This window comes from Carassius auratus, unplaced genomic scaffold, assembly GCF_003368295.1.
Source record: "Carassius auratus strain Wakin unplaced genomic scaffold, ASM336829v1 scaf_tig00015197, whole genome shotgun sequence".
Classification (NCBI taxonomy): domain Eukaryota; kingdom Metazoa; phylum Chordata; class Actinopteri; order Cypriniformes; family Cyprinidae; genus Carassius; species Carassius auratus.
The window spans coordinates 6,861-31,133 of record NW_020524562.1 but is presented as its reverse complement, the minus strand read 5'-3'; the positions used below and the strand labels follow the sequence as shown (position 1 = coordinate 31,133).

At 36.7% G+C, this 24,273-nt stretch overlaps 1 protein-coding gene across 1 annotated transcript; it reads left to right on the top strand.

Annotated features, from left to right (window-relative positions):
- Positions 1 to 1,793: 1,793 nt before the first annotated feature.
- Positions 1,794 to 23,971, top strand: LOC113074583 (A-kinase anchor protein 13-like; the record flags this gene model as incomplete). Its single annotated transcript, XM_026247432.1, has 8 exons — positions 1,794 to 1,943; positions 11,164 to 11,207; positions 13,779 to 13,935; positions 16,404 to 16,691; positions 18,457 to 18,640; positions 19,399 to 19,588; positions 20,748 to 22,485; positions 23,901 to 23,971. Coding segments are annotated over exons 2-8 (2,661 nt in total), but the record flags the coding sequence as incomplete, so codon positions are not given.
- Between the last annotated feature and the right edge of the window lie 302 nt (positions 23,972 to 24,273).

Sequence of the window (24,273 nt, the reverse complement as noted above, 5' to 3'; positions counted from 1 at the left end):
ATCATTAACCTCAGAACTCTGCTGGGGGGAGAGGGCTCTCTGAACACACTGGGGACAGGCCATCGAAGATCTGAAATGAACTTCCATCCACAATGCACACAAGCTGTGCCTCACTATATATATGCAAACAGTATGTTTAGGAAATATTATTTGTTTTTAAAGGGTTAATAGTGTTAGACGTAAACACTTTTCTACTCTTTCACACTACACTTTTCATCTAGACTCTAATGGTTCTAGGGCAAGATATCTTGGATATGTTTTGATAAACTTTTTAAGGGCACCAAATATTGTGCGGACCTCATTGATATATTTGGTTGTATGAAAATGTAATGTGGCTACTGGATGAGAAACAAATATTAAATATTATGTTTTCAACTTAGTAATTTTTTTTAAATAAATATAAAACATTTCGCTTGTTAATTTACTAAAATTGTTCAACTATTCTTTTAAAAATATTAGCTTTGAAAGTTTTTAAAAGTTTCTATATATATATATATATATATATATATATACACACACACACACACACACACACACACACACACACACACACACACACACACATATATATATATATATATATATATATATATATATATATATATATATATATATATATATATATATTAATATAAAAAAATTAGCAATTCATCTACTGAGTTCTGACTAGTCTTTAAAAAGGGGAATTAAATAACTACATAGGGCTAAATGTAAAGAAATATTATGATAAATGTATTTTATTAATATCTTTAACGCAAACTTTGACAGCCCTAAACATACATATTATACAATAAATAGCCTAAATAAATATATACATACACTTTTCACGGACCCCTTATTGCCTTCAAGGGGGTCCCAAGTTTGAACACCCCTGTGCTGGGCAAATTTATTCATATTGACAGAATGAATATAAAATTAGAAGCATATTCATTTTAACATTATTTGATTTGTTGCTAATTGACCTCAAGCTGCTAATATAATTGGTTTCACTTCTAGATATCACTAAGAGTTTTTGAAATGCAGTCTATTTACTTATCGCCAGGGGGCGGCACAATGAACTATAAAACACCTGCTGCTGATGACAAATCTGATTGAATATTCAACTTGTTTCAACATCCTCAAATAAAAAAAATAATAATAAAAAAAGCAAAGAAAAGAAAAGAAAAGAAAGAAAGGTACATTAGAAGTGCATAAGGGAAAATAATCAATAAAACGCTCTTAATTTACCAGTATTAGAAACCAAACTCGTGAACCGTCTCTGGCAGAGAACATAGTAGAGACGCACATGATGTTTCCTCTGAGTGAAATCAGAAGGGCGTGGCTTAGACGGCATGAAGCTAGACTGTGATTGGGCAAGGTCTAGATAATAATTGTTACTTTTTAACTATTTACTGTGTACTTTAAATTCACTGTAAAGCAACTTTTCTTAGTGTCATTGTTAATAGTAATTTATTATTCAAAACGCCGATATCGCAGCCCTTGTCACATGATACCTGATTATTTTCTCACCGCTGATCAAAATGGACCAATCACAGTCGTTTGTGATTAAAGAATGATGCATTTTGTGTGATAATTTTATAGAGACTACTGAAGCGGATTTCTCTTTGATTGCCATATTCTGTTCCTTATATATAATAAATACAAATGATTATGCTTTTCGGTGTACAAACGTCTGCCTTAAGGAAAAAAATGACCATAGATTTCAATGTATTTCAATGGTGGATTATGATTTCTGGGCCACCCTTGGAAGACGCAAAAACACTGATAGGGAAGTTTTCTGATTATCAGCTCAGCGTTTGCCTCTCACTGGTTAAAGATCACGGTTAATATGTTTCCTCAAAGAGTATCATGAAAAGTGGATTTCATCCGACTTGTTTCCAGTTTATTTGCATCCGCATGCGTCCTAAAGGCAAACTACGGAGGTAGACGTGTGTAGTTAAGAGGTAAGTTAAGTGGTTTATTTCATGCATTCTAGGAGAAATATAGAGGCGTGTGAATGCTTGACAGCTTTTGTTTAGTTATACTTTCTGGAAATACCCGGCGTGTATTATCACGGACGTGGTTTTAAAAGGGCTAACATCAAAACAAGTTTAATGTTTAGAAATGTTTACTTATCGGTTATAAAGAAATAAAATTTGACTGTCGATTCATCTTGTTAAATAGTCAGCAGGTGTACAGACTGTACCAATTCGCCTAATGACAGTGTTTATTCAAAATATATTCAGAAAACTGAATTTATATCTTTAGGATCTAAAATTGTGATATTTTTTTAGCCTAAATCAAAAAAAAAAAAAAAAAGCCTTCAATGCAATAATAATCAAAAAAGTTTTGAGCTGTAAATTATATTTATTCATAATTAAAGGGTTGAAAAAACATTTTTTTCTTTTGTGTTTTATTCTCACTTTCATATTTAGACTGAAAAATAATGCAGTTTAACACAGCTACATCTGAAACATAGGCATTTACCTTTTAGATAGAAGTTTCTTTGTTGATTTATTTATTTATTAGTCTGGTGTATTGTGGTAGCATATGAAAATGCATTGCTTTAATTGAAGCGTAACATTTTTCATTCAAGTCAGTTCACCAATGCAGAGACGTTCTCTTGAAACTTATGGTAGTTTCTCAGTCTCTGGTGGAATGACCCATTTATCATATCTATTGATTAGTCATGTTTGTTGTTTTTAGTGTTTCTTGGCAGGGTTTCCTCCTCCAGTTTTCACAATGTGACATCAGTAAGGCAATACAGGTAAATGTTGACCTATAAACAAGGGACACGTTCCCTGAGGGAGTAAAGCAGCAGGAGCAAACAGCAATAACTGCAGGTTTTGAGAGCATCAGGTAGGAGAACATTAACCAGACAGGCATCAGGCAGCACAGCAAGCAGCAATGGCCTCTGTTACTCAAGTGCTCTTGGAAACAGACACCTGAGCCACAGCCTCCTCATCCTCCCCCACCCATGACATCACACAGCTCTTATCTGCTGCCAAACACAAAGCTGCATTTAGCTCGCAGTAATCGGCGCTGTGACCTAACCTGCCATGCATTGGACATGCATGAAGATTTAGCTGTGCTTTTCTGTATGTTTGATACATGTAATATGCTGAAAAAATGCTTCTATGAGCTCTGATGGACTCAGCTTGGAGTTCTTAAGATCTGAGGTAAGATGTCATACGAGGAGTTTGCTAAAATGTGAGGAGAAATGCATATGAAATATCCTTTCATTTCTTTTTTTCTTTAGTTGAAATGTTTCCTAATTTGTTACGCAGACCTGCTAACCTGTATGCTTTTTGCGTAGCGAGTACGCATTTTAACATCAAAGTACGCTGGTACGATTTGTCCCTTTAAAATACGCAAAAGCCTGGTGACACCTCTGTGCACACACAGTATTCAAATCAAGCAACAGCAAAAGAAGAAGAGTTCGACCAATCAGAGTGCTGGGTTAATTCCCTGAATAGCAAGGAGGGACAAATTGACAAATGCATAAGGCCTTTCATTAAAAAGAGGCAACAAATCAATAGCAACGAAATCCTGCTCAATCCCTCCTCCATTCCCGCCTTCTGATTTCTTAATTGAGCACAATAAAGTAGTCATTACTTTTTTTGGCATTTTTTTTTTTTTTTTTTTTATAATTTCTGTGTTTTATTTTTCCTCTTAACTGGCACTGTTAGTGTGTCCCCGTGAGTCTATGTGCTGAGATGAGGAAACTCCTCCCTGCTTAGCGTGCATTTGAAAACAACACTCGTCTTAATGACTATGACTTGTAATGAGAAGCTGCTGTCCAACAAAAGAAAACATCATAACATTACATGTGTTTATAGCGCTAAATAATGGCCATTCCATAAAAAAAAAAAAAAAAAATACTTCTCTCAAAAGAATTGTGAAGTAGACCTATGATAATTCATATTTTTCTACAGTTTTTTTTAATAACATTTTAAATCGCAAATCTCCAGAATGCTGACTATTTATATAGCAACTGGATTTCTAATGTCAGCTGCAGTGACGCAATAACTTTAGCGATTGGCTCTTTAATCAGAAGGCAGGGCTTCCATCGATAGAGCGGCCATATTGAGTGTTGCATTTTTGCCCATTTCGAGTAACATGTCTTGGGTTTTCTTTAGTCTTTAACTTTGCTGTGGCTTTGGAGCATGCATTATATGGAGCAGAGCAGACTCTTATAGTTTACAATTGTAGCATCCGTTGTCCAACTGAACTAAATTATTTTTATTTCTTTAAAAAGCAAAAATATAGTGGGGGCAATACCACGGTGGACAATTAATGCATTTGGTGTACCGCCAAACACCAGGTAGTACTGTTACCATAGACCACTGCAACAGGCCTGAAAGAGTCTTTTGGGGACAGTCGTGGGCTAATGGATAGAGAGTCGTGTGTCCACTACTGTGTGTGTGTGTGCACTTGGATGGGTTAAATGTAGAGCACAAATTCCAAGTATGGGGCACCATATTTGGCCACACGTCACTTCACTTTCACTTTCAGGAAGTAGAAAAAAACTAACATTTGTTTCAATAACTTTTGAATGGTAGTTTTTGAGGAATCAAAGTTCTGCTTGTCTTGGCAGGTGGTTTTCAATGGGTATGTTTAAAAAAAAAATGCTGTGGTTTTCCAGTCGTTACACTTATCTCATGGTCTTGGACAGAACTGCAGCCCTCATGGTTTGAAGTTTTAATCATCGTTGCTATGGCGGTTCAAACAAACCGAGTAGTTACACATCTGTCACGTGTATGCTCTGTTTTAGGTTAGTTTTTTGTGTCTCCGTTACCCTGACTAGTTAGTTGTTAGTAGTTGTTCCTTTGTCTGCTGTTGATGTTTATTTGTTTGGATTTGTGTTTGGTTGTGCCCATTCTCTTCCGTGGATTATTAAAAGAAATCTTTTGGTTATACTTCGTCATGTGCTTTGTTTTGCACACCAGACCGTGACAGCATCAAGCTCCACCTCCACACCTTTCAGTTGTGATCCTTCCCCAATACACACGCGCACACACACAAACACTCACTTACTCAAGCATTACTAATGTGGCTCTCTGGAGAACTACGTAGACTACAAACAGTTACGATTTCATTGCAGCTTTTGAATTGCAGTAGATCAGGAACCACTTCAAAACGTGCATTGATCAGAAGGTGTGGTCTTTTCTGGTCAGAGTAATAAAAGAAGCTTTATGTCTCAAATGACATTTAATAGCACTCAGTTTCCACACCAAGAAGGAAAATTTATAATTTTGCATTCATAATGACTGAGGTTTGTTGTTGGCATAATTTTGCACTATGATATTCATGACAAATCTTGAGACTCATGTCACTGAGAACTACTTCATTACTATTTCAGAAGTTTATCTGTTTTGATGCAGGGAGAAACTGAAATTCCTGTTGGTTATACGTTTCCAGTCAAACTATATGTGTTTTTTCTCAGTAGTCACAAGCAAGCAGGTTTCAGTAAGGGACAGCAGTATCAGATGTCACTATTGAGTGTTGAGGTTCCATGTGTTTGAAACAAAAACAGTGGTGTTCACCTGATGCAGTACAATTTTCTATATAGTGCGATCAGGTTTTTGCTCACACAATTGGCAATCAACCCCCTGAACTTGGTAATATTGTGTATGTTTCGGTACTTCCTCTGAATGATAGCTGAAACCCACAAAAATAATGCTCTAACTGTATTGTAAACCTACTTATTTGGCTATTCATATACTAGTGGCTCATGCCAATATCTTGGAAAACAGGGTGGCCTGAATACATTAATTATTCAGTTTTGTTTTTAGCTAAATTAAAACTTTAAAATTTACGTAGTTAAAAAATAATCTAAATTGTATTTTTTAATTATTTGAATTTATAAAAAAAACATTTCTGTTGTCCACAAACTTACCAGATCAGACTTGTGGCCCATTTTTGGGTTGCAATCCACCAGGTGAGAACATCATATCATATAAAAAAAAACCTATAATCATTTTCATATTCATATAATATCCAGCTAGAATTCGAATGGACATCTATATTGTGGTCTTCTGTATGAAATGACTCCTAGTGTGTGCATAATAACTCTGCTTTGTTTAAAAAAGACAGGCTTATTTGATATGGAAATACATTTAATGTAGAGGGGTTTGTTGTCAAAAACAATATTAAAAAGCAAAACGAAAGCAGCTGCTTCTTCAGCAACATTGTCCACTAATTAAATTTCACACCTGAGGCACTAATGCAATCCTGATTATTTCTTCACCAGCAAGGCCAGTACCTGAGCATGTTCTTGTCTGTTTTAAACATTGACTGTATAGTATTTTGCCACACAAAAGTCGCACTATGCTGATTACTATCAGAGATTTACTCAAACTCAGAGGCTTAATAATCGTTTTGGGCCTCAATTCAGAGTTTTGACCCATGATAATTATCTAATAATTCAGATAAGCTGCCCCGATTGTTAGATAAGATCAAATTATTATAATTTGTCATTTTGCAGATGCATGGAATTAAAAAAGTCCTTAAAGACATTAATTGCAGAGTCCTCATGGATCATGCGATGAAATGCTACATTTGAGGGTGAAACGTGCTGATAGGTTTTTCAGTAATTCTCTAGAGCTCAAGCTCAAGACTTAACTTCAATTTTCAAAAGAATATTATTACAATTTTAAATGAGGTTTTTCTGTTCATATTTTAAAAAGTAAATTATTCCTGTGATGCAAAGCTGAATTTTCAGCATCAGTCCCTGCATGTGGTATAAAATATGCCTACCTATATATACTATGTATATGTTTCCAGTTCTAACTCAGTCTGTTCATATAACTGTTTCTAAATGCCTGTGTTGATAAAACTCAGTTTGTCTTCTTCAGGTCTGCTGTCAGATTTCCTTCCGTCCTCATGAAGTCATTATTGTTTATTACTATGAATAAGCAGGTGTCAGAGAAAGAGGTTTCCATAACCAATTCAGCTGGGAGGAAATTTATATTTGATCTTTGTTATTGTCACATCAGCAAAGTATTTCAATGCCTTTGTGTGATGAAACAACTTCCCCTTTTAAGTTGTTGCTGGCATTACTTTTTGTGCAATAGAACATTATGAAAGGAACCCAGAAGAGCCACACCTCAAGGTGGGAAGCCATGTTTCTCCTTTGATGTAGTTATACTTCCATGTATTTGAAGTATAAGCTTATATATCATCTTACAGCACAGGTGTATTGTAATGAAATCTTAGACAGCTTAAAGGCACTTTCACTGGTCATTATTGCATTCAGGTTCAGCAAGATGTTTTGGTCCTTCACAGAAGAAATCATCATCTGTCATTTACTAATAATTGCATAAATTATTCATATTCATACGCATTGAAGGTCTTCTCACAAAAAAAGTATGCCTTACTCTCAAAACATTCATACACGTGTATTTGTTCTTGAACTAGTTCTAATGTTAATAAATTGAGAATTGAGAGACTGTGTAGCAATGAGTTACTAATTTGCATGAAATCATATACAGGTGCGGGTCATATAATTAGAATATCATCAAAAAGTTGATTTATTTCACTAATTCCATTCAAAAAGTGAAACTTGTATGTTAAATTAATTCATTACACACAGACTGATATATTTCAAATGATTGTTTCTTTTAATTTTGATGATTATAACTGACAACTATGGAAAATCCCAAATTCAATATCTCCGAAAATTAGAATATTGTGAAAAGGTTCAATATTAAAGACGGCTAGTGCCACACTCTAATCAGCTAATTATCTCAAAACACCTGCAAAGGCCTTTAAATGGTCTCGCATTCTAGTTCTGTAGACTACACAATCATGGGGAAGACTGCGGACTTGAGAGTTGTCTAAAAGATGACAATTGACACCTTGCACAAGGAGGGCAAGACCCAAAAGGCCATTGCAAAAGAGACTGGCTGTTCACAGAGCTCTATGTCCAAGCACATTAATAGAGAGGCGAAGGGAAGCACTACGCACAGACATATACAAGACATGGTTTCAGCTCTCGCATTCCTTGTGTCAAGCCACTCTTGAACAACAGACAGCGTCAGAAGCATCTTGGACTGGACTGCTGCTGAGTGGCGCTTTAAACTAAATACATTGCGTTAAAGCAACTGAACAACATTCATTAGGAAAACATTGTGTCAATGTGCAAAATGATAGTTAAAGGCAGTTCATCATTGAATTCAGTGATGTCATCTCTGTTCAGTTTAAATAGCGTCTGTGCATTTATTTGCAATCAAGTCAACGATACCGCTGTAGATGAAGTGACCCCAACTAAGCAAGCCAGAGGCGACAGCGGCAAGGAACCGAAACTCCATCTGTGACAGAATGGAGAAAAAAACCTTGGGGGAAACCAGGCTCAGTTGGGGGTCAGTTCTCCTCTGACCGGAAGAAACCAGTAGTTCAATTCCAGGCTGCAGCAAAGTCAGATTGTGCAGAAGAATCATCTGTTTCCTGTGGTCTTGTCCTGGTGGTCCTCTGAGACAAGGTCTTTACAGGGGATCTGTATCTGGGTCTCTAGTTGTCCTGGTCTCCGCTGTCTTTCAGGGGTGTAGAGGTCCTTTTTAGGTGCTGATCCACCATCTGGTCTGGATACGTACTGGATCCGAGTGACTGCAGTGACCCTCTGATCTGGATACAGATACCTTGGAATAAGAGAGAAACAGACTAATATTAGCATAGATGCCATTCTTCTAATGATGTAGCAAGTACATCGGGTGTTATGGGAAGTGTCCCGGTTCCGGTTTACCTAAATGATGCAGCCTAAAAATCCTTTAACAGATTTGGATATTAGAAGCATATTAGTATGTTATGTGTAAGCCAGGTTAAAGAGATGGGTCTATAATCTAGATTTAAACTGCAAGAGTGTGTCTGCCTCCTGAACAATGTTAGGTAGGTTATTCCAGAGTTTAGGCGCCAAATAGGAAAAGGATCTGCCGCCCAAAGTTGATTTTGATATTCTAGGTATTATCAAATTGCCTGAGTTTTGAGAACGCAGCGGACATCGAGCTCATTCAAATACCGAGGTGCTAAAGCATTCAGGGCTTTATAAGTAATAAGCAATATTTTAAAATCTAAACGATGTTTGATAGGCAGCCAGTGCAGTGTGGACAGGACCGGGCTAATATGGTCATACTTCCTGGTTCTAGTAAGAACTCTTGCTGCTGCATTTTGGACTAACTGTAGATTGTTTACTAAGCGTGCAGAACAACCACCCAATAAAGCATTACAATAATCTAACCTTGAAGTCATAAATGCATGGATTAACATTTCTGCATTTGACATTGAGAGGTCCAGTGTAAAGTTTTCTGAGTCAGTGATGGTTTGGGGTGCCATGTCATCTGCTGGTGTTGGTCCACTGTGTTTTCTGAGGTCCAAGGTCATCGCAGCCGTATACCAGGAAGTTTTAGAGCACTTCCTGCTTCCTGCTGCTGACCAACTTTGAGATGCAGATTTAATTTTCCAACAGTACTTGGCACCTGCACACAGTGCCAAAGCTACCAGTACCTGGTTTAAGGACCATGGTATCCCTCTTCTTAATTGGCCAGCAAACTCGCCTGACCTTAACCCCATAGAAAATCTATGGGGTATTGTGAAGAGGAAGATGCAATATGCCAGACCCCAGAATGCAGAAGAGCTGAAGGCCACTATCAGAGCTTCCTGGGCTCTCATTACACCTGAGCAGTGCCACAGACAGATCGAGTCCATGCCACGCTGCATTGCTGCAGTTATTCAAGCAAAAGGAGTCCCAACTAAGTATAGAGTGCTGTACATTCTAATTACATTTTACATTACATTTATTCATTTAGCTGATGCTTTTATCCAATGCAACTTACAATTTCTATATATGTCAGAGGTCGCATGCCTCTGGAGCAACTAGGGGTTAAGTGTCTTGATCAGGGGCACATTGGTGTCTCACAGTGGATTCGAACCCGAGTCTCTCACACCAAAGGCATGTGTCTTATCCAATGCTTCAACACCACCCCTATGCTCATACTTTTCATGTTCATATTTTGCTCTTAAGTAATATTCTAATTTTCACATTTCTAATTTTCTGAGATACTGAATTTGGGATTTTCTTTAGTTGTCAGTTATAATCATCCAAATTAAAAGAAATAAACATTTGAAATATAGTGTGTGTAATGAATGAATATAATATACAAGTTTCACTTTTTGAATGGAATTAGTGAAATAAATCAACTTTTTGATGATATTCTAATTATATGACCAGCACCTGTATATACAATTTTTTATAATTATATATAACTACTAATAAACCAATTGTACGTTAGTAATATGCATGCAAGTTAATGGTGAGAATTGGTCTTTAAAATAAAGTGTTAAAAGCAGCTATAGAGAGAAAAGAAGTCACATGGAAATGTGTGAATGTGTGTTTTCTGTAAACAAAACTTCACTCCCAAGTAAAACTGAAAACACTATTTTGCCTCCCACATAAATGCTGATATGTTTTCTTCTTGAAAGCAAGATGATGCTAAAAACAAAGTAATTTGCATGGCAAAACCAGATATAAAAGGTAAAATTTGTAGGTTGTGTGAGGAGGGAAGGTAGAGCAACCTGAGTACAAGAGAAGAGGATTAGGATGGGTATTATTAGAGCTGTCTGTTTATCCTTTCACCTTTCACCTTAAATATAGCAGCGCTGTTTTAACCAATGAAAGAGTGGCTGGCTGATGGATTGCATGTCAGATTGGTTGTTTAAGAATTTTTGTTCTATGAGGGTAAACAGCATAAAAACATCCCCCTCATTTCGTTCCGCTTGAGGCCGCGTCAGTTGCACCCCTCCAAGAATGGCCCTGCCTGTCTCTTTCTTTTGATTATTGCTTTGAAATATGACCAGGACATCATCTTGACATGTTTCTTGAGATCGCTTTTCTGGTAATTACAGGCCTGTGAGTCAGCATTGTATTTTAGCATGTCTTGCACTCACCGAGACTGAAGGTGTGAGTCACACTTGTGAATATCTTTTAGGCCTGAAGTGCCATTTATCAACCAGCTGTTATATTGTCAGTAGAGGTACTAATTTGCTCAGGGTATTTTCATGCTCAAACTTATTTTAAATCATAAACCTCTTTTTATAATTAGGCTGCAAACGGCATCAGTATTCTGGTTGATTTGATGATGTATGGCTTTGTTTGCACTGACTTCATACTGCTTTTTTTTTTCTTTTCAGTGTCCAGAGTCATGAAACTTAGTCCTTGTCAAGCCCCATTATATGTAAGTATACTTCATGCTTAGTTTGCATTCCTCTTTATTTGCTCAGTTAAATCTATTTCAGATGGAGATGCAGTTTTGTTTCATGCAAACACAATTAGACATTAGCATGTGTGTGAGGAATTTCAAACGAGGCGAAGTGTTAGGTAGCTGCAATTTCAGCAAATGTGATCATACTAGAAAGTTTAATTGTTGTCCATTGACTGCGCCAGTGGATGACCAATCAACCAGGTCAATATATAGGCCGATATTTGGGATTTTTAGGGGATCAAGTCTGTAGCGCAAAAAACCTGATTGTTATTGTTAGAATGGCCAAGGATCAGCATTCTCTAAGTAAAACTGATCGGGCAGAGCAAAATTTAAGCTGTAGAGACTTGAAACTTGGAGGGATAGTAGAGCTCACACATCTACAATGTCACCAAGGCTCTCTCATATATTCTCACATACACTAGATCTTCATCTCATATATAAACGATTAGGGATTATTGTGATTTTTTTTAAAACATATTTCCGATACATTCTCGATATACATTACGAGTATTTTCCATACATTGATTTATTTGTGGCATTTGACTTTGTTGAATAAACATTAAAACTGCACGTTTCAAAATCAAAACACGTCGCGGGTGTTTTATATGAATGTATATCTGAAGGTATCCGTCTGTCTCCAGAAAAGTTTAGCATTTTCATTTAATCTGATATAGAATCGTCCATAAGCATAGCTGCTTTGATTACAGACATTACTGGAGAAACAAACCGCTAGTTCTTCCGCTCTTAAAGCGCCTCCTGCTGGCAGACAGTCATTCAGTTTGCATTCAAGTCAGGCTTCTGCAACATGTTTTTTTTTTAGGGAAGCACCGGTTGACCAGCCATAAATCAGAACCGGAAGGTTTTTGATTAAAATACACAGAGGCCAGTTTGGCCTTTTAAATACCAAATAAACATCTTTTTTTTATGCATACTTTTTTAAAGAAAAAAAAAATTGGTATCGGAATCGGCCATGAAAAATCATGATCGGTGCATCCCTAGTTTTTTTTTTTTTTTTTTGTGCAGCAACTCCGAGCACTTTTTATACTAATTATAATTTAATTTATACTAATTAAGTTTGTATGCACAGCACAGACATCTGTTGTGGGCATTATTGGTTTTTACTAGGCTTTTTAAAAAAAATCATATCGATATCAGAATTATATCGTAATGACCGAAATTAAGAAATATATTGTGATTATAAATTTTGGCCATATCGTCCAGCCCTACTCAATTCAATATGTTTCCTGAAAACAAGACTTCTCTTACTTTTCTTCTCAAAATTTCTATTGATATGGTTATTGTGTTTTTCTTTTGAATTCCTTGCTTGATCATGCTGAGTCAGGATGTTCAAGATGCTCAAACAAATACAGCAAACAGATCAACTAACACATGTCTGTCTTATAGTTGTCTGCGCTCAAGAAGCTGAATTAGAAAGAAAAGTATTTCACCACATACATTTTCTGCAATAATATAATCAGATCCTATTACAAAAAAAAGTCTGTCTTCACCAGTCTACTCAAAGTCAGCTATCCTTTCAGTCGTCTTCAACACAGATCTTGAAGCATAAATCAAATTCTCATTCAGGATAGCAGTGACCCCTGATTGAATGCTTCCTAGGGAATACGGCTAATCTAGACCCGAAGGGGAATATGACTGTATGGATGTATGGATGTATGACCGGTATAATGTTTCTATCACAAGAAGCTCATCCAACGTACGAAGTACAGTCAACAAAGAGAAGGGATTTTCCCTCCACTGCTTTGAAATCTGATGAGGGTTCAAAGAGACTTATCTTTGTGTTAACATCTGTAATCAACTGATATTAGATTATCCAAAGGGCTGGGATAAATGAATACAATGGTGATAAGTGATAGAGGATGGATTAGGTCGGTTTTGAGCACAGAAGTATGTGTGACACTCCTTTTTGTGTCTATATCCCCAAAGACGTCTTTCCTCTCCTGAAATAATTTAGATAACTTAGATTTCCTAAATTCTGCAATGGTGGTTCCATCGGCCTCTGAGCGGGTTGTTTGAATATGAATTATATTGTTGTTGTTTTTCCCCCCCACCGTGTGTTCATTCGTGAAAGTGTGACAGCAGGAGAGAAGCTTCTCATCTAGAACATCAGGGGCGTGTGCTGTTAAATTCACATTGCTATCTGTGCTAATCTGTGCAGACCGACACGAGTGTGATATCCTGTTGTAACCACAACTTCAGTTTTGGCTCTTTTGAGTTCAAGGGTTAAACATGTATGAAAGGTTCCATTTAGAAGCAAGGATAGTACACTTTTTGCAAACCATTCACAATCATCAAGTGCTTGCGTCTAATAAATAATGTAGAACTGTATTCTTTGTGTTTTCAAATGGTAGTTTAGTGATCAAGTTTGCTGAAAGTGCAGAATATGAACGCATCATTTAATCAAAAGGTTTTGGGACAGGTGGAGGCTTGGATCATTTTGAGATTTTGTTTGTGATTTTTGCCCTAAAATCCTTATTCATAAACACATAACTTGGTGTTTGATGCTTCTCTCTTTTCCTGTATCAGGGCGAGTGTGTTCTAACAGTTCAGCTGTGTGATGAGGCGCTCGGTGAAGGAGAACAGGGGGAGGTGCAGTTCTTCCTGTTGTTCACTGGCTCTGCTCAGAGACATCTTACCAGCACACTGAAGGTCAACCATGCCACCCTTCAGGCTGTGTGTCCAGGTGAGCATAAAATCGGGCCCTTAGATCTGTGATGTTATAGCTAACTACATCCCAACTGTGACCTCTCAGCCTTTTTTCTGCTGGAAAAAAAGTTTTTTGTTACACACATCTCCCAAAACTGGGTTTATGTCATTCCAAACCCGTTAAATCTTCGTTCGTCTTCGGGAGAATTTGAGATGTTTAGGATTTAAACCTAGAGGTTTGAGAGTTGAGACTGTCCCATAGACTGCCATGTAAGTTACATTGTCAAGGTCCAGAAAAATATGAAAAGCATCGTCAGAATAGTTCATCTGCCATCAGTGGTTCAACCGTAACGTTATGAAGTGAAGAAAACAAAAATAACGACTTCATTCGTTATTTTTGCATTCTTCGCTTACAAACAGTAGTCTTGTCGCTTCATAACGTCACGGTTGAACCACTGATGGCAGGTGGACTATTCTGATGATGCTTTTAATACTTTTCTGTATTAAACAGTTTTGTTGCGGAGTGTCCCTTTAAAACATTTACTAAAAGCGATGTCATGCTTAATTGTTTACCTGCATGTCATGTGACATTGAGCAACATCAGAGAGCCGTTAACATGCTAATGTGTTGTTAAGTTAAAATTATCAGGACATGAAATATTGTAGGTCAAATAGGTTAAGCTGGCAAAAAAAAAAAAGTTTGTTGTAAAATTGTGATTTGGTGCTCTAGGTAGTAAATAGCACTACAAAGATTAAAAATAAACTGCATGTAAAAATAAGAAATGAAAGAAATTTGCATTCTCCATAGTTTACTAATTTTGCTCATGCACATATACATAATCTGTGTTTTAAGATGTATTTTCTAGTCAAAAATAGTTTTATATGAATTAACCCTCATGTAAGTCCTCACTGTGGACAGATAAAGGTGGCAGCACTTGGTCCTGTCAACACACATGTGTGCTTGGTGATCCTATTAACTACTCGGGTGGATTGAGTCACACTGAACACGGTGTAGCTCAGTCCCATAGAGAGAGTTCAGTGGAGAAACTGATTGTGGTATATTTTTTAGGCATATCTATACAGCATTGGTCTTTTCTTATCTCATCGTCTGAATGATATGTGTGTTTATTTAGGGCTGTTTGGTCACTGAAGCGAACCTGTTCTCTATGGAGATGTTCGGTCAGCTTGAATGAATGGCGATGCTTGTGTTTCAGTCATTATGTTCAGTGTCAGGTGCCTCAGCAGTCAGTGAAGGGGATGATCCGCTGATGGAGGGAGATTACAGGGAGAGGCTGTGTTTGCTTCTGTTTGTATATAGAGTTAGCATTGAAGTCAATGGGAAAATTGACCTTCTATTTAAATATACTAGGAAAATTTGTTGCAGTTTTTCTTACTCTCGGGCCATCCAAGATGTGGAAGAGTTTGTTTCTTCATCAGAAATGTAGCATTATATCACTTGCTCACCAAAGGATCCTCTGCAGTGAATGGATGCTGTCAGAGAGTCCAAATAGCTAAAAAAAAAAACATCACCGTAATTCACACCACTCCATCAATTGGAGTGTGAAAAGCTGTTTGGCCAAAATACATGTTCATAATCCATAATAATACTTCCCTGAAAAAGTAAAAAAAATCCACTAAAATATTTGTTTAGAGCCATTTTGACTGTTTTTGCTTCTTTTGCAGCAGTATGAGGACTCATATTTTATCCAGCAGCAATGGTCAAAAATGCCTTAATGAGGGATTTGTTTCTTATAAACATTCAGTTTTTTCACAAGATGATAACTGATGAACTGGAGGGGATTTTTGTAATGTTTTTATCAGCTGTTTAGACTCTAATTCTGACTGCACCCATTCACTGCAGAGGATCCACTGGTGAGCAGGTGATGTAACGATACATACATTTATCCAAATCTGTCAAGACGAAGAAACAAATTCATCAACATCTTGGATGTCAGTGATTATTACAACAACAACAACAACAAAAATGTAAATATAATAATTTACAGTAGTGGGTCAGGGACAAATTATAGTAAACCAGTAACATTAAAGCATCACTTTCTGGATAAAATTTGGGGTCCTACTCTGTATTATTTCTTATTTAAGATTAAGATGATCTGAAATATGTAACATTATGGAGTAATGATGTTTCTAAAACCGGTGTCCTGTTCTTGCATGACTGTTATAAAGTGTGTTATTGGGACATTGCAGAATTTTTTTTTCTTTTTTTCCTGGAAATAGAAATTACATATTTTTTTTTTTGACTTTTTACAGTTTTGTTCACGTGGCTGATGGGTTAAAAAGTCATGTGCATTACAAAAGCAGTAAATTTGAATGCTATTTGAGTAACTAACTATAGAGAGTTGTACTATGCACATAACATAATGCTTTTACAGTAAATATAAGTTTGTCCTTTTTTTCCCTGGAGGTTGACCTATTTCATTTGATTTCAACATTATTTATTGTACTGGATGTGTTTGACTGTCATGAACCTTTCCTCTCTGTACAGCTCATAACTGCTGTGAGCGGGTGCTGGTCACCCTGTGCTCAATGGGACCAGATGGTAACATTCATACTCTGGCTACGGAGCGCATGCACTTCGTACAGGACCTGGCCTTCGACATGGCCCAGTTCCTGGTGAGCACGGTGGGGCAGACAAACCTACTGGAAGAGGCTCTGCTACTGGACGAGCATCAGATCCCACTGCAGGAGTGTGAAAAGCTGGACCAGAATCTGTCCCTGGCCCTCAAACATATCACGCTGCCCCCTGGCTGGAGCCTCTTGAGCAATAACAAACGTGAGTGCGGCTTGGTGGTGGCTAGTGCTTAGATCTGGGCTGGCAATCAAAAGGTTCAAGTAATCGTCCGTTACACCATGTGTGACTGTAATTGTCTTCTGTATTTGTTCTTTAAGGCAAGACATCCCAGGTGAAAACTTCCTCTGTTAAGAATTGCAAACTTGTTTTTGGAAAAAAAAAATCTGTTTAACTATGGTAATTATCTAATTAAATATGCACTAATTTACATACATTTCTGCAACAGAAATCTGAGCATTGGATAAAGCCAGATTTAAGATTCTTGTTTCATTTTGTTTTATTAGAGTCAAAGGTTTTTACAGAGAGGGTTTTAGACTAAATGTTCTAATAATGTTTTAATTTAATTAGTTGTGACTATTAATCACAAGAACTTAAACCAGCATAATTTTGTAGCTTAAATGATCATGACAAGGAAAAGTGCATGTGGAGGTCTGATGGCTGTTTATTTCATATAAAATGGAAAAATGGCAACTCTTTACATCTGTTCCGGTTTTGAATGTGGTCCATTTGATTTCAGAAGTTAAGTACATTTACTTTAATGTTTTATTTTAAAGTTTTCTGTTTGGCTTAATGGTTGAGATGTTTCAGATCTGTTTACATCATCCAATAGGACTTTGTCATATATTTATTATCAAACTGGAGGATTGTCTCAGCAGAAGTTAAGATGCGTTGATCCTTTAGGGGGCGTTATAGCATTAGTAGATCATCAAGATCACACTTGATTGATTGATTTCTAACGTTCCATAATGTTATTTTATTCCATAAAATAAATCAAATAAAAAATACAATTTACAGCCACATTTAATTTAAAATATTATCTATTAGAAATTAAAAATACAAACTGAACAATTTTAGAGGGTTAATAATACTTTTGTGGAAATCTCTTTTCAATTTTTTTTCATTCTTTTTTTTTTGTATATCATTACAAATTTAGAAGAGAATGTACTTGATGATATTCTACAGCACATATCTGCAGCCAAATAAACGTCCCTAAATGAGGTCACGTGACAGTTTACGGGTCAGTTACAATGTGATGTTAATTACAGGTGGCAAATCTGTTTAATAAATTGACATAATTTGTGGCTTTGTTCTTCTCTGCTGAATCACAGTACTATGTCCTTGTCCTAACAAACTTTTTTTAATGGATTATTATGCTTGAAAATTGTGCTTGTGCTCTTTTATTTTTTAATTTTTTTAAAACAAATAGCACATGATATTTTGTTATGCAATGCAAAAACATTCTTCATATAGAAATATACTGTATATGCACTACCATTCAAAACTGTCGGGTCAGTAAAGATTTTATTTAAAAAAGAAATTCATACTTTTATGAAGGATGCATTAAAATGATTTATAATGACAGTAAAGATATTTATAATGTTACAAAAGATTTCCATTTTAAATAAACGCTGCTCTTAACTTTCTGTTCATCAAAGAATCCTGAAAAATGTAGCAGTTTCCACAAAAATATTAAGCAGGACATATGTCTAAAATATATCAAAAAAGTCATTTTTAAATTGTAATAATATTTCAAGATATTCCTGTTTCTTACTTATTGTTGATCAAATAAATCTAGCTAATAGGAGGATAAATACTTAAAAAAAACATGATAAACATAGTTTGTATGATTCATGTCATAGACTATTTTCTATTTGCAATTAAATAAAATGCTAGTACTTGTAAATTAGGCCAAAAGACTAGGCCAGACAGACATTGGTTTACATCCCTCTGTTTTACTCCCTTTCAGGACGGGAACCTCAAGAGACCCTCCTTCACTTTGCAGCCCGCCGCGGGCTCCTCAGAGTGGCCAGTTTTCTCCTCAAGCAGCCAGGGGCCCGAGAGGCCCTCAACCTGTGTAACAAACAGGGCGCCACACCGGTGGTCATCGCCCAGAGTCGAGGATATGCAGCTCTGGTAGAGCTCTTCAGCCTGTGAGTGATGCACTTACTGTGCATACACAGCATCGTATTTAAATAAACACAGCATACATCTGTCATGATGGAGAGGCAGGAAGTCAGTTGTCACTCTATGGGCCACCAGTCTGCTGTTTAATATAGATCATTATCTTTGCATTAGGTTAAATAGTCAAAAACACGAGTAAATCGTTTATGAAGCTTTTTTTTTTTATGAAGCTTTTTTTTTCTGCTATGGTTTGTTGACAATAAAGCTGTCTGATACTTACAGTTTTTTAAGTTCACCAACTATTGTAATTTTTAAAGATTTTTTAAGCTTTTTGTATTCCCACACAAGAAACATCAGAGAAATAGGAAGTTTCCATTAGCTCTCCGTTGAATCTCATTGTTGAGACATTTAAATGTTCTGATCGCTTATTGTTCTTTCATCTGCTGCGTGCTGCTTCAGAAAACAGTGACAGTTGCTTTCCTGTGACACAAATCACTCCACCCCGCATTAGTCAACACTCTAGGCCCAGATTTGAACCATTACCTCTTATTATTAATGCTCTCGAGCTGGCGGACGAATAGAAAATATGCATGGAGCTGCATAATTACTCCATTTGTATATTTCGATCATTCCCCACTGCCTCTTGAGCAAATAAATCAAAGCAGTACATCCATAAGAACTGTAATTATGTAGAGTGTCTTGATGACAGCAGGGTGTTATTTTGTTGAAAGTTGAAATGGAACAGTTTGAGCATATCCTGTTCATCTGATGGCTTGTTTTGATTTAGGGAGGATTTGGATACAGATGTTAAGACGCTCAGACAGGACTCCTCCTCGAGCAGTTGTGTGGTACAGCACCACCACTCTCTGAACACCTACACCCTGTCTTTGGGCACCGAGCCGGGCGGCGCACCACCCAACTTACAGGCCGACATCCTGGAACTGCACCGACTGATGCTTTGCCATTTTCAAGGGAAGGTGAGCCAGGACAGTTTGCGGAGATGTGTTGGCGAAACTCCCTTTTCTAGATGTTCAACTTGGTCTGTTTCTGTCTGTCTGTCTGTTTGGTTTTGTACTTTTTTTTTTTTTTTTTTTTTTTGAGTGTGATTTAGTTATTCAGCACGACAAGGACAGCATGTGTTAATGAGAATAATAATAATAATAATAATATATTGACAAAGACAAACGATAACTTTAGTTTCAACCATGTGGTTGAATCTGTAATATCAATTCATTTAAAATGATATATAATTTGCTAAAAAGTTGAGATGACAGAATAGAAAGTGGTTATTCTTTTCAACATTCATATATTTAAAAGAAAATAAAACAACAACAGCAAAAATATAAATATGCATTATACATTTCATTTCAATAAATGTGACACTTAAGTAGAATTAATTTTCTTTGGTTTTTTATGGTTTTATAATTATACCTGTAACCTATTAATATGTAATGTTGATGCCAAGCTAATTTTCAACATGCAAATAAGCTGTAATTGGGATGATAAATAATGTTTTTATTTTCCAGTTTATTCAGTAATCCGTTATCTGTGGCACACGATACTTTAGAAATAATTTGAATATCCTGATTTGCCGCTTAAGAAACATTTCTTATTAATTCTACTTGAAAATATAAAATAGTATATAATATAATATATACTATTTAATATATATATTATAATATGTTTTTGCTTAATATTTTAGTAGAAGCCATAAAGCTGTTTTGTCATCATTCTTGGATGATTAAAGAAATTCATACTCTTGTAACTTTATAAATGTCTTTTACTGTCACTTTTGATAAATTTAATGTGGCCTTGCTGAATAAAAGTATTAGTTCCTTTAAAATATACTACTGAGTTTTGAACTGTAGTTTGTGATACTATATTATATTGTAATAAGTTATTTTATATATTTAACATAATAAGTGTTGCAAGTCGCTTTGGATATCAGAAATGTCTTCTAATTGAATACATACTATTATGCGGTCTGCAAAAGGGAAGAAATATCCCTCAGATTGCAACCTCCACCATAACTTTTCTCCAACAGCTGTAGATCTGCAATTCATTGCAGTTGCATAACTGTAGAATTAGAGAATTGCATGAAGGAGAGAAAACCCTAAGCTGTTGTTCTGTGTTCAGGGAGGAGTTGCCTTTCAGCAGAGCTCAGACTCTCCGCACATTGCCCAAGAATGTGATGACGACCTGGAGACCAGGGATTGCTGTTGTGAAGAGGCACCTCATGACTCCCTTGATACAAGAGAACGAGAGTTCACTTCTTTTAACACAGAAGAAAACAAAGGACGTAATGACCGGCTGGATCCCTCACAAAACAGGGAGGGTGACGGAGCTCCCTCGCTCAGCTGTGAAACTGCCCCGGCTCTCCTACACAATGGAAATAGCGAAGATCACCGGGCGTGTGCTTGTGAAAACAGTGAGACTGATTGCAGAGAGCAAGAGGAGCGTTCAACTGCTGGTGTAGTTAGTACCGGTGACGTTGGAGATAGTTGTGATGGTTTGCAGAGTGGTTCTGAGGGCATAGTCAACAGAACCTCTTCCTGCGGAGAACAGAAAGAGGAAGCTGATAAGGCAGATGACTTAATCTGTGAAGCACTGGGGGAAAATCAGGAAAAAGGGCAAAACTCTGTAGAGGAGAACTTTTCGGAGGAGAAAGAGCTATCTGAACGTAGCCCCACCGTTGAGGAAGGAGATATGGGAATCACTCAGTCTTTGGACACGCCAGAAAGCTCAGATGTTGGATCTTCTTCTCTAGGCACTGAGACTGATGCTGAGGAAGAGGATGGATGCAGAGATCTCACAGAATCAGAGGAGGTGCGAGAAGAAAGCAAGGAAGCACCGGATGTGAATCCTGATGGAGATACACCTCTAGATAGCTCACACCAAATTTTGGAAAATGAAATGCATGCTTGTCGAAGCGTTTGTGAAACAACTGGTGACCTAGGAACCCTTAAACTGGTGGGAGACAATTGTGAGAAGATCTCGTGTGGTGTGGAAGGTAGACGAGATCTTGAACCTCCAGGAACCTTTGATGAAGAAGAAGAAGAGGCCGATGAGGAGTTTCAGGAGAGTCTAGAAATGCCATACATGGAAACAGATGGAGACCAACAGAACAAAGAACTTAGTGATACACCCTCAAGGATTTCAGTTGCTGAAGATGAGAGCGTTTTACACCTGCGTGAAGTAATTCAAGAGCTGCTGCCTGTAGAACAACCAATTCTTTCAACTGAAGACGTAGTGGTGGAAGGAAGTGAACTTAGTTCTTCCAGCGTCTTACAAACTGAGCTCAATCCAGAACCTGAATCCTCCGCAGCAACTAGTGAGGACACCTTAGAACCTGAAGATCTAGAAGTTCCTTTAGGTTCTGGCTGCGAGGTGACGGAGAACGTTCAAGGGAACCAGAACAACAAACCCGTTTGTGAATTTCTTGATTCAGCTATTCCTACAGATATGGAGAAAGTGAGTCTCCGAGATGACTCTTCTCAGGATCCCAGACAGGATATGATCTCAAACAATGAGGTCATGCAGGACACAGCAGAAATAGACCTTTTAGAAGAGGATGCGGGTGTTGTTTTTGTAAACACAGATGAATCTGGAGATCAGTGTATCTTTAAGTCAAATGAGTTTCAAATCAATGAGGAAAGCCTGGCAGTCAATGCAGAAGATCTGTTTGGTGCTTCAGTCCACAGTGACCATGTAGATGGTGCCATACATGTCCCAAATGCTCTGGATGAGGATGGTATTGTAGTTCCTTCTGTATGTCCTGAACAAGCCCAAGCAAACTTAGATCCTGTGTCTCAAGAAACAGAAGCTGCAGTGCAGGAGGCTGTGCAGCAAATGGGTGAAGAAGACCTACTGAAAGGTGAGCGGAACAGTAGAACTTTAAAATATCTATGATGTACCATGCTTTCTGGAAAAAAAAACAAAATTGCATTTTTAAAGTACCCCTATTATGCAATTTTTAAGGCTTCTAATGTTCTTTTGGGCATCTCCTACAGTAGGTTTACATGCATGCAAGGTCAAAAAATACTTTAGTTTTCTCAAAATATGCATTTAATATAACCTCTATTTTCAACAATTCTCAAATGATTAGTTTGAAGTGTTCTAAGATTCTGTTTCTCTAAACCCCTCCTTTCCGTGAGCCTACTGTGCTCTGATTGGCCAGATGGCCCAGTCTGTTGTGATTGGTCTACCGTGTACAGCGCGTGTCAGAAATGATACATCCACGGGATCACAGGATTTTATTCTGCAATAATGTGAAATGCCAGTAAACAAACATTGTAAACACTGTTGATATGTATTTTAATTTCAGTCACTCAACAACAAAATCTTGAAAAATGCATAGACAATTATAAATTATAGTGGTATTCCTTATAAACATTTATTACAAAGGCCAAGGCTATACAACTTTATTTAGAGTGATGAAGTGGTAAACGTGGGCTCATGCACCTCTGTCATCTGACACAAATCTAAAATATGTGCATTTTTGTGCATGTTTTGTATGCTTGATGCATAGGTCACTTTGGAATAAAAGTTGCAATATGCATTATTATGCAGTATGCAGTATTTATTGTAGCTCCAACAGTTTTAGTGGTTCAAAAAAATTTTTTTTTAGTATGAATCCATCAGAAACCAAGATTCCTGTTTAATTTCATCACTGATGAAACAATACAGTTTGATTTGTCTCTTGTGACAGTCTCTTCAATGATCAACCAAAATTAAGTAATTATATTTTTCTGATCCAACATAATGATTAAAAGCAGCCTGTGCATCTCTGACACACACACACACACACACACGCCTGAGCGAACAGGGTGTATATCATCGTGATTTATGTACATAATAAAATGTAACTTAGCAACAGGTGATGTCATTATGGGATGTCCAGGAAAGTGAAGTTCCAAGACAAGGTCAGCGTCCATTTCCTGAACTGAACTTTCTCCGTTCTCACAGTGACCGAAAAAGTACATTGGTACACCCATGTTTTTAAAAGAGTACTGTTATCGTTGCTGAGTTACGCAACTAAACTAAAATAGCCAGATTTACTATTTCCAGAAATATGCCTGTTTGGTTGATGCTTTTGCAGTGCAGGACATGTTTTTAGTTCATTTATCATGACTCGTATATTCCATTCTTGAGTGCACTACAAATAATGTTATTAAAATAATATTTTTTTTCTTCTTTAATTTCACGAACAAATTTATACAGTTTTTTTCTTTTACCTTTTTGAACATTAAGATCTCACTGATTTTATGAATTTGAAATGTTCTGTCACAGTGTCGGATGCACGTTTGGACTTTCAAAGGACAATGTGGCCGGATATCATGGACAAAAATGATGCACTAGTGGTAAGTACTAAACATATAGTGTTTATAGACTTTAGATTTAATTTACTACACTTGACTTATGAAATACGCTGTGGGTGTATGTTGTGACATTAATGACATCCCATAATAGTTAGCAACTATTAATTTTATTATTATTATTTTTTTTAATACTGTTTTTGTTACTACTTTGTTTTAATGTATGTTAATAGATGATTTTTACTATTAGGTTTCACTGTTTTTCAGAATCACATGCCATTTTTGTTTAAAAGAGTTATTTAGTTGTCCCAACAGGACACTTAAATTGATTTCAAACCTTTTTTTTA